Source organism: Gadus macrocephalus, chromosome 6 (genome assembly GCF_031168955.1).
Source record: "Gadus macrocephalus chromosome 6, ASM3116895v1".
Classification (NCBI taxonomy): Eukaryota; Metazoa; Chordata; class Actinopteri; order Gadiformes; family Gadidae; genus Gadus; species Gadus macrocephalus.
In genome coordinates this window covers 19,691,347-19,706,605 of record NC_082387.1, presented here as the reverse complement: position 1 = coordinate 19,706,605, position 15,259 = coordinate 19,691,347, and the positions used below count along the sequence as shown (strand labels likewise).

At 48.1% G+C, this 15,259-nt stretch overlaps 1 protein-coding gene across 1 annotated transcript in view; it reads left to right on the top strand.

Annotated features, from left to right (window-relative positions):
- ank1a (ankyrin 1, erythrocytic a) overlaps positions 1-15,259 on the top strand; it is a 69,454-nt gene that overhangs the window by 35,317 nt on the left and 18,878 nt on the right. The window contains 20 exon segments of the mRNA XM_060053497.1: positions 1,531-1,629; positions 2,019-2,117; positions 2,343-2,435; positions 2,541-2,613; positions 2,827-2,847; positions 4,367-4,484; positions 4,677-4,755; positions 4,924-5,039; positions 5,801-6,025; positions 6,155-6,309; positions 6,474-6,685; positions 7,963-8,167; positions 8,474-8,570; positions 8,668-8,896; positions 9,231-9,359; positions 9,783-9,902; positions 10,009-10,093; positions 11,638-11,712; positions 13,040-13,186; positions 13,478-13,636. Of these exon segments, the coding sequence (XP_059909480.1) occupies positions 1,531-1,629; positions 2,019-2,117; positions 2,343-2,435; positions 2,541-2,613; positions 2,827-2,847; positions 4,367-4,484; positions 4,677-4,755; positions 4,924-5,039; positions 5,801-6,025; positions 6,155-6,309; positions 6,474-6,685; positions 7,963-8,167; positions 8,474-8,570; positions 8,668-8,896; positions 9,231-9,359; positions 9,783-9,902; positions 10,009-10,093; positions 11,638-11,712; positions 13,040-13,186; positions 13,478-13,636 (2,536 nt within the window).

Sequence of the window (15,259 nt, the reverse complement as noted above, 5' to 3'; positions counted from 1 at the left end):
CCAACCGGAAAGTGTTCAACTGATAATGTGATTTGGGGATTTCCTTCCCCTTAAAATACATATTTCCCTTGTCCATTAATTTTAATGGACATTAAAGCATAACAAAAGAAAATAAAGCAAGATTCCCTTAAGAGTAAGTCTTTGGATCAAAATAACTTTTCACACTACTAACAATAAGATATACAAAGGACATACAAATATGGGCCTAATCCATATCAGTGCATGTCTTCACGTAATAGACTTCCTCTCCCTTTGTGCTTGTGGTCAGTTGGATTAAGTAGTGACCTTTCCTCCCAGAGCAGAAATAGCATCCTGACCTCCTATCCCAGCTTCAGGTTACCATCAATACACAACTCCCTCACCCAGGAATGAGCTTGTGGCTGATGGAACAACACCACCGTTTAGCTCCACTTGTAAGGAGAGAGTATGGAGAGTATCAAGTCATACCGTTATGTATATACTGGACAACATTGGGCTCAGAAATACCCATAAGAGTAGAGTTCCAGGATTAGAATGAGTGGGGCTGCTGTTAAACTGTTACTCAACAAGAAACTGGCTTTACAAGTTAATTTTGACTTTGACTCCAATGGTTTGTGTCTAATATTAGATTTAGATAAATAAAAGACACACTTTCATGTTTTGCATAGATATTTGTCTTGTCAGCCAGTCTGTGGCATCATTACCCTGAGCTGCAGCCTGTTGTGGGCTCTAGCCCCGACCCTTTAGCACAGGTGCATTGTGGGAAAAAAAAACAGGTGCATGATTGGGCAAACAGGTGCATCATGGGACAAACACAGCTCGGAACACTAATTATGGGTCTGCTCTATTTATACACCAGGGCACAGGTAGTAGACTAAACCGGTGAAGATAAGTACTTCCCGTGCCCCTGTACATTTAAGGCAGCAGACAATCATTACCTATGAGTGACACCTCTGTTTGTCCTGCGACAAAAGAAAACAGTGGATAACATTTAGATTCTCAACCCATGTCAATGATTCTTCTGAACATTCCCATTAAATCATAATATGTATTTGATATAAATGATTATGAAAGAGAACAATGTGTACTCCACATAGATTGAAATGACTCATTGAAATGGGCAGAGAGATGTAACCTTTATAGTGCTTTAATCCAAAAAGGGCTTTGCTAGTATTTGTTGACAGCTCTGTCTTGGCTTCCCCAACATGGCGACCACGTTGACTTAGGGTCCAAAGGCCAACGGGTACGAGTCTATACGTTTGTAAGACATGGTCTTTTAGACATAAAGGCCAATGCGGCGTCTATGTATATAAGTCTATATATATATATATATATATATATATATATATATATATATATATATATATATATATATAAGTCTAGGGTGTGTTAGACACAATGAGCCTCTGGCTTCTAACTTGTTGATAGATTCAGACTGATAAGTTGTTATCAACATCAGGGCCGAGGGATCCTTCTGTGTCACTTCTAAGCTGCGTACCCCCTCAGTATTGGTTGGAGGGTTTATGTTTTGTTTTCTGTGTTTTCTCTCAGATGGGCTACACCCCTCTCCATGTAGCATGTCACTATGGCAACATCAAGATGGTGAAGTTCCTGCTGCAGGGACAAGCCAACGTCAACAGCAAAACTAGGGTGAGTGCGCCCCCTCTGGACAGGTTAAGAACTAAAACTAAACTGCTATGGACACAGCAATTACAAAGACCAGCATGGCCAGTCGCCATGTTAACAAATGCACATCTTTACACCAAAAAATATCTATACACATACATTTGTTATATTAACAAATAACAAATGTAAAAACTGGACCTGTTAATCAATCACATTGTGAATCTGTTATATAAAAATATTCACATTGTATATTTTTAATAATTTATAATAACAGAAAACTGCATAGTGTGTGGGTATGAACATTGTTCCGAATGGGCTTTCACAAGCGAAGGTGAAGGTTCTCTTGCTCCTCTGCTCGTAACCCCACGGTAACATATCCTGGTTGCCCTCTACCGCCCTCTAATTTCCTCCAGGTGGACTACACCCCGCTGCACCAGGCTGCCCAGCAGGGACACACAGACATAGTGACCCTGCTGCTGAAGCATGCGGCGCAGCCCAACGAGCTGACCTCGGTGAGGACCTGTTGAACCCTTCAGGTGTCGCGTCATTAGGGGACATGTCATTATGTGACGCGTCAATCTAGAGAGCAGGTAGGAGTGAGTCATTCCCCCCTGCTGGTGTCTGTGATCCTCACCCTACTTTCAGACTATCCTGCTGTTTGTCTGTGGTACAACTCCTCACCCTACTGCTAGACTGTCCTGTGGTTGTGTGTGACGTCCTTCCTTCCGTCTGTGCAGAACGGCATGTCCGCCCTGGCCATCGCTAAGAGGCTGGGCTACATCTCCGTCATCGACGTCCTGAAGCTGGTCACAGAGGAGACGGCCACCATGGTGAGACCAGAAGCTCTTCAACCTTCGTCTGCATAAGAAGGGTTTCTTCTTATCTTCTTAGTCCTTACGGAGCTAATCTACATCCTGCTGGTGTTTGTCCCCCAGACGACCACAGAGAAGCATCGCATGAGTTTCCCGGAGACGGTGGATGAGATCCTGGACGTGTCAGAGGATGAAGGTATAATCCCCTCATCTGAATCACAACCACAACCACGGAATGTCAAACATCGATGTTGCTCCTGCTGAATGACACTTGAGGTTTTTTGGTCTTACATTTCTGTGTTTATTTAATTTTTTTGTGTTGATGGGTTCATGGTTGTTTAAATGGGGACGTGTTTTTTTATTTTAGAGCTCCCTAAAAGATTGCCTTTTTGCCTTTTGCCCTCTTTAGGAGTTGCACAGCTAACACTAGGTATGAATGTCTCTTCCTTTTTCCATCGTGCAGCGTCCGTAGGTCGTGATAAAGTCTGTGGCTCCATTTCAAGCTCACTTAGCCTTTCCTTCCTGTCCCGCCCCCTCTGTTTCTCCCTCCTCCCTCTACCTGTCATTCTGTTCCTTTCCTCTTACTCTTACTTCTCTGTCCGTCTCTCTGCTACTTTTCTCTCTCTCCTGCTCGTCCTTTCTCTCTCTTCTCTCTCTTTCTCTCCCCTCTCGAATCTCTCCCTCTCTCTCCATCTGTCTCTGTTTCTCTCTGTCTTTTCCCTTTTTAATCTCTGTCTCTCTCCCTCTGTCTCTTTGTCTCTCTGTCAGTGCTCAGTGGTATGGTGGCCCTCATGCTCATTGGCATGCGCCCATGGCATCACGTCTGTGACCTCTGTCTGTCCCTCCAGTAACACTTCTTATTCATTAACAATACGGGAGGTTTCTCTTCCTGAGTGGCTGCCAATGAGACTTCGACCTGCACATCGCTCCTCTACACTCTGATCTAAAGCCTAACCATACCGTTCAAACCATTAGGAAGTAAAGTATTCAAGCTATTCAGCCGTAAAGATCACAGCGCCATGGTGTAATGACTGTCTTCGTCTTTCTTGAATCCTTAACTGACTCATCGTATACTAACAAGTCTTGCACTTAAAATGTATGTGATGACATTGACTGGTGTGTGTGTGTGTGTGTGTGTGTGTGTGTGTGTGTGTGTGTGTGTGTGTGTGTGTGTGTGTGTGTGTGTGTGTGTGTGTGTGTGTGTGTGTGTGTGTGTGTGTGTGTGTATGTTTGTGTGTGATCTGATCTGCTGCTAAACTTTACACTGGAGCCCCTCATGATCTGGGTTAAATGATCTGGGGGCCCTCATGATTTTGTGATCTGGATCCCCTCATGATCTTGGGCCCCTCATGATCTGGGGCCCTTCATGATCGGAGGCCCCTCATGATCTGGAGCCCCTCGTGATCTGGGGCCCCTCATGATCTGGAGCCCCTCGTGATCTGGGGCCCCTCATGATCTGGGGACCCTCATGGCTTAGTTGTAAGTGGGGGCCATTCCTAATACTGATGTATACTTCAATACCACACGGTTTGTATGTTGACTTGAACACAGCGGACATAGAAACCATCGCGTGGTCACCTTGTGACTGTAACTGTGTTGTTTAAATTTGCTGTCAACAAATCTATTGTATGATATCATGCATCTTGGTTCAGCATTGAGCATTACCGCTAAAGTCCCGACTCACAAAACTAACATCTGAATGAAAAACGTCCAGCGCGCACACACACACACACACACACACACACACACACACACACACACACACACACACACACACACACACACACACACGCCCCATTCCTGTGATGTCGTGTCCCATCTCTGCAGTGCACATGCTCTCACCTCGGTAAACAATTAGTTTTGTTCTGTGTTGTCTCTCCTCCTCCTCCTCCCTCTCCCCCACCCACCCTGGTCACCTGACCTGCTGGCGGTCTCTTGTATGTGTGAAGGGGAGGAGCTGGCCACGGACGGCGCCAGGTACATGAAGATGGATGACTTGAAAGACCATGATGACGATTTCCTGTCCCCAAAGAAATCCATGGAGTACGAGAGGGGGCTAGGCACAGCGTAAGGGTGGCAGGGCTGGGGTCACAGTGGGGGGGGGGTCTATGGGGACCAGCTGACAGCGCTAGGGACTGACGGAGGCGGGGGGGGAGGGGAGGGGGGGGGCAGAGCTAGCAGGGGCAGACAGGAAGTGTGGCTGGGCTCGTTTGACCCCAGACTCGTTACAATGTGATTGTTTCTCGTTCCTCCTGACAGGAACCTGTCCCCGTCACTCCCCAGGATCCCCCGCGTGTCTCCGGAGACGGTGCTGCTGAAGGAGCAGGAGGTGGAGCAGGTCAGACCCTCACTAAGTCCTCCTGTCTCCGCCTCGCATTTCTCTGTCCTTTTAATAAGACGCGCCAGGATTGGCATATATCAGACGTTCATAAAGTATTTTGGTCATTTTGGACACCTGATGGTTTCAATGGAGACATGAACGCCGTCTGTTCTTCTTCTGCCGCAGCTACACACTCCTCTTCCTCTCCCCAAAGAGTACGACGACGACTCGCTGATCCCGAGCAGCCCGGCGACTGAAACGTCGGACAACGTCAGCCCGGTGGCCAGCCCCATACACACCGGGTCAGCCAGCCTTTCACCACCGCACAGCCTCCCCCAGCGGGTCACTTCCTGTCAGCCTTTTCACCACCGCACAGCCTCCCCCAGCGGGTCTCTTCCTGTCAGCTACACCACTGGGACCAGATCCCTGTCAAGTCACTGGGTCTTAAACGGCATTTGACATCTGCCTTTCCATTCACTAGAAGTTGGCAGCCATTTTACCGCCTGCCGTTCTAGAGCTCTGTGGCTGTCTGGAAGGTCCTCCGCTCCAGTCTTCAGGCTAGCAGGAGTTATCCAATCCTCATCTGAACGGGGGTCTGTGGTCCATTGGGGGACCACTCATGTGATAGAGGCTTACATCATTAAACTGGCCCTATGATACTTCTTCAGTTGACCCACCTCTTTCTACAAAATGAGACTTTCTCATCGACCAAGTAGCTTCAGAGGAGAGGCGATGGTGGGGTGGTTGAGCCTGTGGGGCTGAGTTCACATTGATCACCGTGAACATAGGGAGCCCACAGGGGGGTACATCCTGCAGGTCTGGCAGGTTCAGATATATTAGTGCTACCTGGCACCGACTGGTGCTTCGAAAATACTTCGTTACCTGAACATAATGATGATGGTTATGAAGAGGATGGGTGTGATGATGGCGAAGTTATTGATCATCCTAATGGCGACGAGGAAGTTGTCACTTTATTCTCATGATGAGGAGGATGAAGTTGTGGAGAACCATACCGATGGTGACTTATGAGGAGGATGATGACCGTGACCCCTGTGGCCCCCAGGTTCCTGGTGAGCTTCATGGTGGACGCTCGCGGCGGCTCCATGCGGGGCAGCAGACACAACGGCCTGCGCGTCATCATCCCGCCGCGGACCTGCGCCGCGCCCACGCGCATCACCTGCCGCCTGGTGAAGCCCCAGAAGCTGACCACGCCCCCGCCCCTGGTGGAGGGCGAGGGGCTGGCCAGCCGCATCATCTCCCTGGGCCCAGCCGGAATGCAGTTCCTGGGGTGAGGGGGCGTGCAGACCACGGCTGAACCTGGTTATTACATTGAGTGTAAAGTCATTTCCTGTTATAGAATGTGTCATTTAAAGTTGTAGTTAATGTATATGGGTGTGTGTGTGTGTGTGTGTGGCAGGCCGGTGATAGTGGAGATCCCTCACTTCGCGGCTCTGGGCCGGGGGGACAGGGAGCTGGTGGTCCTGAGGAGTGAGAACGGCTCCGTGTGGAAGGAGCACCGCAATCGCTACGGCGACGAGGTGCTGGAGACCATCCTCAACGGGATGGACGAGGGTAAGAGAGCCCACCACTGTGGGCTTCAGACCATGACAAAAGCGCCCATAGAAATAGAATAGCACCGACCTGAACGTGCTAACACAAGGTTGAGGTTGCTGACCCCCACCTGACCCCCGCCTGACCCCCCGCCTGACCCCCCGCCTGCCCTCCGCCCTCCCCAGACCTGGAGAGCCAGGAGGAGCTCGGCAAGAAGCGCATCCGCCGCATCATCTCCACCGACTTCCCGCTCTACCTGGCCGTGGTGTCGCGCGTGCAGCAGGAGAGCGACCTGATTGGCCCTGAGGGGGGCGCCCTCACCAGCAAGCTGCTGCCCATGGTGCAGGCGTCCTTCCCCGAGACGGCCGTCACCAAGAGGGTCCGCCTGGGGCTGCAGGTGAGGTGGCAGGAAGAGGAGAGGTGGGGGCCTTAAGGGCCTTAGTGACCAGCAGGTCTTCTCCGCCTCTGTTGCCTTGCCGACGGCCAGCATGGGACCAGGACGTTACAACCTGACGTGTTCTTCTGTCCTTTCTGTTATTTTATTCATTCATGTCATGTTTATTACTTTGACTATTCCCTGGACCTTGGATTGTTTCCCCGTGCTCTTGGCCCGCTCCCATCAGCACCTTTATTAACTCATTGACCTGTTTCATGTTACTTCAGTTAGAGCTGCTAACGCTCTTTTGTTCACTATTTCATGACTTTTATATTTTGGTTATTAGAATAGCGGTGTGTCATTCAATGTGTTGATCAGCATTTCCAGCATGAACCAGTGGGTCAATTTAATTTATTGATCATTGAGATGGAAGGAAATTAAAATTATATATTATATGTTTCTATCTTCCTGTCTGCAGGCTTTGGGTTAGTGCATGTGATGCATCCCTTACAGCCGTGCATGTCTGTTATCATGTACATACAATAGATGTGTCAATGCTAATATTATTATATATACTAAATGATATTTTGCAAAATGAATGTCTGATATTTATACGCAAATTTGTCTTTCTAAAGATAATGAAGTAAAGGCTAATTAATTGTTGTTTTTTTTAAAGCTAATAATTTATTTTTGTAGTCTAATAATTCCTAATTTTTTCATTCAATTGTGTTAACTGGATAATGCATAATGTTTAATATGGGCCTCATCAAAACCTGAATTCTACTTTGATATCCAAATGGTATGATTGATTCTAGAAAATCGATGTTAAACTTTTTGTTACATTTTTACAATAAACAAAAAAAAAAAGACACCTCCCTTCCTTCCCTTCATTTTCCTATCCAGTATCTTTATGATTTCTCCAACAGCCGCTGATATTATCCAACCTCTGGATGAGCATCCTCATATCCTCTCTTTTATCCATGTCCTGTGACCAACTCCTCCTGCAGTGCACCCTATAAACTCCTCCTCCACCCTATGACCTCCTCCACCCTCTGACCTCCTCCTCCTCCACCCTCTGACCTCCTTCTCCTCCACCCTCTGACCTCCTCCTCCTCCACCCTCTGACCTCCTCCACCCTCTGACCTCCTCCTCCTCCACCCTCTGACCTCCTCCACCCTCTGACCTCCTTCTCCTCCACCCTCTGACCTCCTCCTCCTCCACCCTCTGACCTCCTCCACCCTCTGACCTCCTCCTCCTCCACCCTCTGACCTCCTACTCCTCCACCCTCTGACCTCCAGGCCCAGCCGGTTCCAGACGAGCTAGTGGCAAAGCTGCTGGGAAACCAGGCCAACTTCAGCCCCGTGGTGACGGTTGAGCCGCGCCGACGCAAGTTCCACCGGCCCATCGGCCTGCGCATCCCACTGCCCCCATCCTGGAGGGACAGCCCGCGGGACGCTGGGGAGGGGGACACCACCAGCCTTCGCCTCCTCTGCTCCGTCATAGGTACTGTACCGGGCAGGGGACGGAGGGCCCCCAAGAGTGTACTCTGCAGGCGATGCTTTTATCAACAGTGACTTACAGTAAATACATCCTCCCATACATGTCATTAGGGAGCCGTGTGTTCAGGCAATTTCTCTAGGATGCTCATCAGTAGGCTACAGAAGGTGGGCATCTGACCCAGATCCTTTTGACTGGGAGGCGGCCAACAGCGCCAAACTACCCTAGCCAGGCTGTCCCTCTGCTGCTATGGCTGGCAGCAGTCAGGAGGTTCTACCACGGCAACGTGTTGATCTAATGTCCTCCCTGCAGGAGGCACGGCCCCGGCCCAGTGGGAGGACATCACCGGCACCACCAAGCTGCTCTACACCAACGAGTGCGCAAACTTCACCACCAACGTGTCCGCGCGGTGAGCAGCACCTGTAGAACGCCCTGACGAGCGCTCCGATCAGAGCTCGTTCGTAGCGTGATGAGCCCCAGAGACTCACGCTGTGTTGTTGCTCCAGGTTCTGGCTGGCGGACTGCCCCCGGACGGCGGAGGCAGTGGCCTTCGCCAACCTGCTGTACCGAGAGCTGTCGGCCGTGCCCTACATGGCCAAGTTTGTGGTGTTCGCCAAGATGAACGAGGTCCGCGAGGGCCGCCTGCGCTGCTACTGCATGACGGACGACAAGATGGACAAAACCCTGGAGCAGCACGAGAACTTCAACGAGGTGGCCCGCAGCCGGGACATAGAGGTCAGGAGAACTTGGGATAGAAGGGCTGCTTATTCAGGTTGTCTGTAGTCCCTCTCACAGATGTCTCTCCTATCATATCTTGTGTGCCAGGGCACAGGTACTTCACCAGCCTAGCCTACTACCCATACCTTGTTACATTAAACACAGCATAGCCGTCATTAGTGTTCACTGACACCTGTTTTTCCTTAGATGACACCTCGCACAGTGATAAGGCAACATTTAAAACGACAACTTATTTGCCGACTTTTATTTAGTTTTTGGCCCATATCGCTAGACATTTTGTTTGTGTCCATTTCCTGTTTGCGGCGGCTGATCCCAGTGTTGCCCCCTGCAGGTGATGGAAGGTATGCCTCTGCACCTTGAGTGTTCAGGGAACCTGGTGCCCATCAGGAAGGCCACCCAGCAGCCTCGCTGCTTCAGCTTCCAGGCCTTCAAGGATAACAGGCTTCCTGTCTCCGTCAAGGTGTTTACATAAGACCGTATACTGTGTGTGTGTGTGTGTGTGTGTTTGTGTGTGTGTTGTGTGTGTGTGTGTGTGTGTGTGTGTGTGTGTGTGTGTGTGTGTGTGTGTGTGTGTGTGTGTGTGTGTGTGTGTGTGTGTGTGGGGGGGGGGGGGGGGGGGGGATTTCATACTCTCCTTTACTAAAGTCCCCATGACCTTAAAATAACGTTCTATTCAGCTTGTTAGGAAGTTGTTGATTGTGCCAACAACTTGTGAAATGTATTTAACTTATCTTTCATCCAATAGGATGAAGTGATGTATTCCCTCCCCATCATATGAAGCCAGCTGCAGGAATCTCAAAGCACATTTATCCTCCTATGTTGTGTTTTGCTACATATTTCTGAAGCAAGATGTGCCCTGAACGCCTTTTTCCATCATCCTCAGGTGAGAGACAGCAGCAAGGATCCCACTGGATATTTGTCGTTCCTCCGCAAGTCCACCAAGTATGAAGACAGCCAACAAGTCCTCTGCAACCTCAACATCACCATGCCCCCGTGCGCCAGGGTAAAGAGTCCATCAATATATCAACATGTCTACATGATGACGATGATCTAATGACGAACGATCGTACGATCCACACTGAGTGACGTGATGTCCTTCTGTTTGGCAGGCGGTTGGGAGTGAAGACCGGAGACGCACACTGACCCCACTAGCTCTGAGGGAGAGATACAGCGCTATGAATGAGCCGGCCATGGGTATGGGCCGGGATGGGCACGAGTAGTAAATTCCAAACTCGAGTGATCGAATGAATTCCTCGAGGATCAATCGAGTACTCCTTTAAAACGAATCTATTTTTAGAATGCAACGCATCTGCAGCAGGAATTGGCCTAATGATGAACGGCAATATTACCAATCAAACATGTAATGCTTATTCTCAATCAAAACAGTCAAGAGTTATCAGAGTATTCATTATTTATTTTGGCAAACGTTCAAAACACATTTTCCTTGCAAAAATAAATATGCGTCTCACAATTTAAATCACGTCGAACGAAGGCCTGTAACGTTTTTAAAAAAAATAAAACGAAGCAAGTAGCCTAACCATTGCAAATAATTTAAAGCTGCAAATAAAACGGCAGCAAATGAACTAAAAAAATACTCAGCGTTGTGATTCTTCTATACACGGCCGGGATTACAGCTGTGTCTTGCAGCGGTGAAAATAACCGACACACTTGGTTGCTGCGGGTCTGCTTTCCCGAACTCACCGATGTGTTTCAGGAGCATATGTTGCCGCATAGTACTTGTAGTACTCTGGTAGCTCAATTTCGCTTGGCATATTTGACATTTCACCTTATGATCTCCTATTTCTGTAAAGTCTTTCAATACTTTGCTGCGCTTTGCTCTAACCGCCATCTCTTAACTTTTTGAATTCTGGCGTTGTGCACACACGGCACGGCACGCGCCAGTGGTGCCACACGGAAAATGTATACGTTTGCTTCAGAACACTTGTCTGTGTGTGTATATGCAAACTCGAGTTTGCCTGTCCATCAACCGAGTTCATATGTAACGAGGAGTACTCGAGTAATCGATTCCTCACGCCCATCCCTACGGGGTTCACACTCTTATGTGCAATAGGGTTCACACGCTTATTTTCACTAAGGGCTCACACCCTTATTTTCACTAGGGCTCACACTCTTATGTTCACTAGGGTTCCCACTCTTAGTTTCACTAGGGTTCAGACTCTTATGTTCACTAGGGTTTACCCTCTTAGTTTCACTAGGGTTCCCACTCTTAGTTTCACTAGGGTTCAGACTCTTAGTTTCACTAGGGTTCAGACTCTTATGTTCACTAGGGTTTACACTCTTAGTTTCACTAGGGTTCACACTCTTATATTCACCAGGGTTCACACTCTTATGTTCACACTCTTATGTCCACGAGGGTTCACACTCTTATGTTCACAGTCTTATGTTCACTAGGGCTCAGTCTTATGTTCAGTAGGGCTCACAGTCGTATGTTCACTAGTGTTCACACTCTTATTTTCACTAGGGTTCACACTCTTATGTTCACTCGGGTTTACAAACATTTCGTTAATCGAGGAGTAAGAGGCTGAATTATTGTATTTCAAACCCTGCAAAATTTACAAGGAAATTATGAGATTTAGAAAAGGTTTATTTGTACATTGATCATAAGGTGCACCCAAAGGTACAAGGTGAAACCAAAGAACAATGACAGAACTCTTGAACTGAGTCTGAAAATCTTCATCTCATTTGTTAAGGTATCAATTCTGCTGTGGTTTCTGCAGCGGCCATGACTGCCATGGAAAGGACAGAGTTAAAGATGGCTCTGATCGCAGAACAGCTGGGACTGAGCTGGGCTGGTGAGTGGAGGAGCCGGCACTGACTGGCTGCTGGAAAACTTACATCACACTTTTGTCTCACTAAAAGGGCTTTGGAGACAGGGATTTTTTGGTAGGCCTGTTCAAGATTCAAGATGGTTTATTTGTCATATGCACAACAATTACAGATGCTGTCGCTGCCAATGAAATTCTTAAGTCTCAGCCTCAGGCCCCTTCAACAGTGCTGTAGGTAGGCCTGTATCTAGGTAGGTGTGTATGTAGGTAGGCCTTTATTTAGGTAGGCCTGTATGTAGGTAGGTGTGTATTTAGGTAGGCCTTTATTTAGGTAGGCCTGTATGTAGGTAGGTGTGTATTTAGGTAGGCCTGTATGTAGGTAGGCCTATATCTAGGTAGGTGTGTATGTAGGTAGGCCTTTATTAAGGTAGGCCTGTATGTAAGTAGGCTTGTATGTAGGTAGGCTTGTATGTAGGTAGGTGTGTGTGTAGGTAGGCCTGTATGTAGGTAGGCGTGTATGTAGGTAGGCCTGTATGTAGGTAGGCCTGTATGTAGGTAGGCCTGGTGGTAGGTAGGCCTGGTGGTAGGTAGGCCTGGTGGTAGGTAGGCCTGGTGGTAGGTAGGCCTGGTTGTAGGTAGGCCTGGTTGTAGGTATGTTTTTATTTAGGTAGGCCTGTATCTAGGTAGGTGTATATGTAGGTAGACCTGTAGGTAGGGAGGTGTATATGTAGGTAGACCTGTAGGTAGGGAGGTGTATATGTAGGTAGACCTGTAGGTAGGTAGTAGGGGGGACAATGAAATCGTCAAAAGATTAAAATCTTCCTTTGTAGATAAGTGATTCTCCATTGTCTTCAATAGTAGAATGGTCGTGAGGGTAAACGGTGACAGCGGGATGTTCCATTGGATGGAGGGTTGATGATTGAGTGATACCAGAGCGTTGCTTGTCTGCTAGGAAATAATGCCTGGTAGTCATAGCACGTTCTTTGTTGGGGAGAGGGATTGACTACCTTCTGAAGAAAATTTGCAGTGTTGTCTGTTTGAGACCCCTTTGTGTTATGGCCGTGGGGATATCTTATGATTCTCTTTTGCGGTGGGAAGCCTTTTTAAACCATTTAAGAAAAGTCCAGTCCCTCCTTCCGTCCCAGAGAGCTAGGGTCTGTGTTATACATCCTCTCTGTGTCCCCACAGAGTTAGGGTCAGTGTTATACATCCTCTGTGTCCCCACAGAGCTAGGGTCGGTGTTATACATCCTCTCTGTGTCCCACAGAGCTAGGGTCTGTGTTATACATCCTCTCTGTGTCCCCACAGAGCTAGGGTCGGTGTTATACATCCTCTCCCCCCATGTGTCCCACAGAGCTAGCCCGTGAGCTCCAGCTCAGTGTGGATGACATCAACAAGATCCGGGTGGAGAACCCCAACTCGCTGTTGGAGCAGAGCTCTGCGCTGCTCAATCTATGGGCTACCAGGGAGGGCAAGAGGGCCAAGAGTGAGTACATGAGAAGTGAGTCTTAACTCACCTTCACATCAGTCATAACCACACTCAGGTTCTCCTTTACCTGGTCTCCTCCTGTAGGATCTACACACTGTTTTCAGATCCACAACCCCATCTCCTCTTCCAAGGTCTATGCACCGGTTTAGGATGTTGATCATCTCAGATCCAGATGTTCAACCATGCTATTGCTATTGTTGTGGTTGTCCCACGTTAATTGATCCTGTTGCTCTAACCGTTCTGTATCCCCTTCTCCTCTCTCTGTGTACCCCCTTCCCCCCTCATGTGTCGTCGTCCCCCCAGTGGAGAGTCTGTACGTGGCCCTGAAGAGCATCGACCGCATGGACATCGTCACCATGCTGGAGGGGCCGCCCCCCCAGTCCCAGGGCCGGCAGGGCTCTCGGGAGCTCAACCGCTGCCGGCCAAGCGAGAGAGAGCACCTCTCCCCAGGCCTGACCAATGGTAAGACTACGGCTCAGAACCCCAAAGTGCAGAAAGATCCTTACGCTCAGGGGCCGACCCAAACTGCAAACCGAGGTTTGCCTTGTTGTTTCTTCTCTTCAGTTTTCTTCCTTGTCATTTCTGTCTAACACTGAGCTGAACTTTAGATGCTAAACTTTAGACGCTAATTTGAGAGCTGAACATTCGGCTATAAACGTTAGACGATGAACGTAAGACACTAATTATTAGATGCTGAACATTAGACGAAAATCGTTAAACGCTAATCGTTAGATTCCGAAAGTTAGACGCTAATCGTTAGATGCTGAACATTAGAGGCTAATTGTTAGGCGCTAATCGTTAGATTCTGAACGTTAGATGCTAATCGTTAGGCGCTAATCGTGAGATTCTGAACGTTAGACGCTATTCGTTAGATGCTAGGGGTGTGACGAGATCTCGTGCCACGAGATCTCGCGAGATTAAACTCGACGATATTACCCGTCGCGTTAAAAATCTGTCTCGCGAGATTTCTGAGCTATCCAAACTTCTATTTGTGGCCTGTAGGGGCAGTAATGCGGCTTTGATACGTCTAGACTGCCAGAACCTTACGTAGGAGAAGGAAAAGAAGAAGAGGAGGAGAAGGAGGGGAAGCAGGGGAAGCAGCCATAGGCAGCCAGAATGACGTCGGAAAATACCCGTATTACCGTCGAAGATGCCCCCGCCACTTTTAAATGATTTGTTTGGCAGCATTTTGGGTACCCGGCGGAAATTATGAATGGCAGTAGAGTGACTGATAAGACACGGACAATACCTAGTTGTCAGTGACATACTTGGTCAGAATCTGTTTGCACTATTTGCACTCTGTATTGATGGAGTAGAACTTTGATTTGGTTTTGCACATAATATTGTTTGCAAGAGAATTATTATTTGATTTAATTTATTTTACTTCAACTTTTATAAATTTTAGTTTTAGTTTCAATTTCATGAATGTTAAGAGTTATAATAAAACATTTCAAAATGCATGTGCAACTCGGTTAAATAAAAGTCTGTTGGTCCAGTCATATATTTTGTCATTGTAGTTTTCTTAAAATCTCGTCTCGTCTCGATCTCGTGAACCGAATATCGTGTCTCGTCTCGTCTCGTGAGCTGAGTGTATCGTCACACCCCTATTAGATGCTGAACATTAGACGCTAAACGTTAAACGCTATTCGTTAGAGGCTGAACATTAGACGCTAACCGTTAGATGCTTAATCAGTAGACGCTCATCGTTAGACGCTAATCGTTAAGCTGCGTTCACACTAAAAGTCACATTTGTCGCCCGTTTGCGTTGTCGCCCATGTTTTGTCGCGCGACAAATCATAAACTGTCGCTGTGCAAGTTTTGTCAGCCGAATTTGCTGCGGTTCACCCCGGACTGCACTGCAGGGAACGGTTGGTCGGTTGAACGCTGATTGGCTGTTACATAACCCATGTCACTCAATGGCCACGCTGTTGAACGCTGATTGGCTGTCATCCCGCGAAAGTCTCGGAAAAGTTGAAATATTTCAACTCGAGCAAATTTGACACGCTGCAAATCCTCGTGAACACGCTCGCCCGTGCAGGGCGAAAGTGTGGTGCGACAAATCAAAACTTGTCTGCGGTTTTCTCT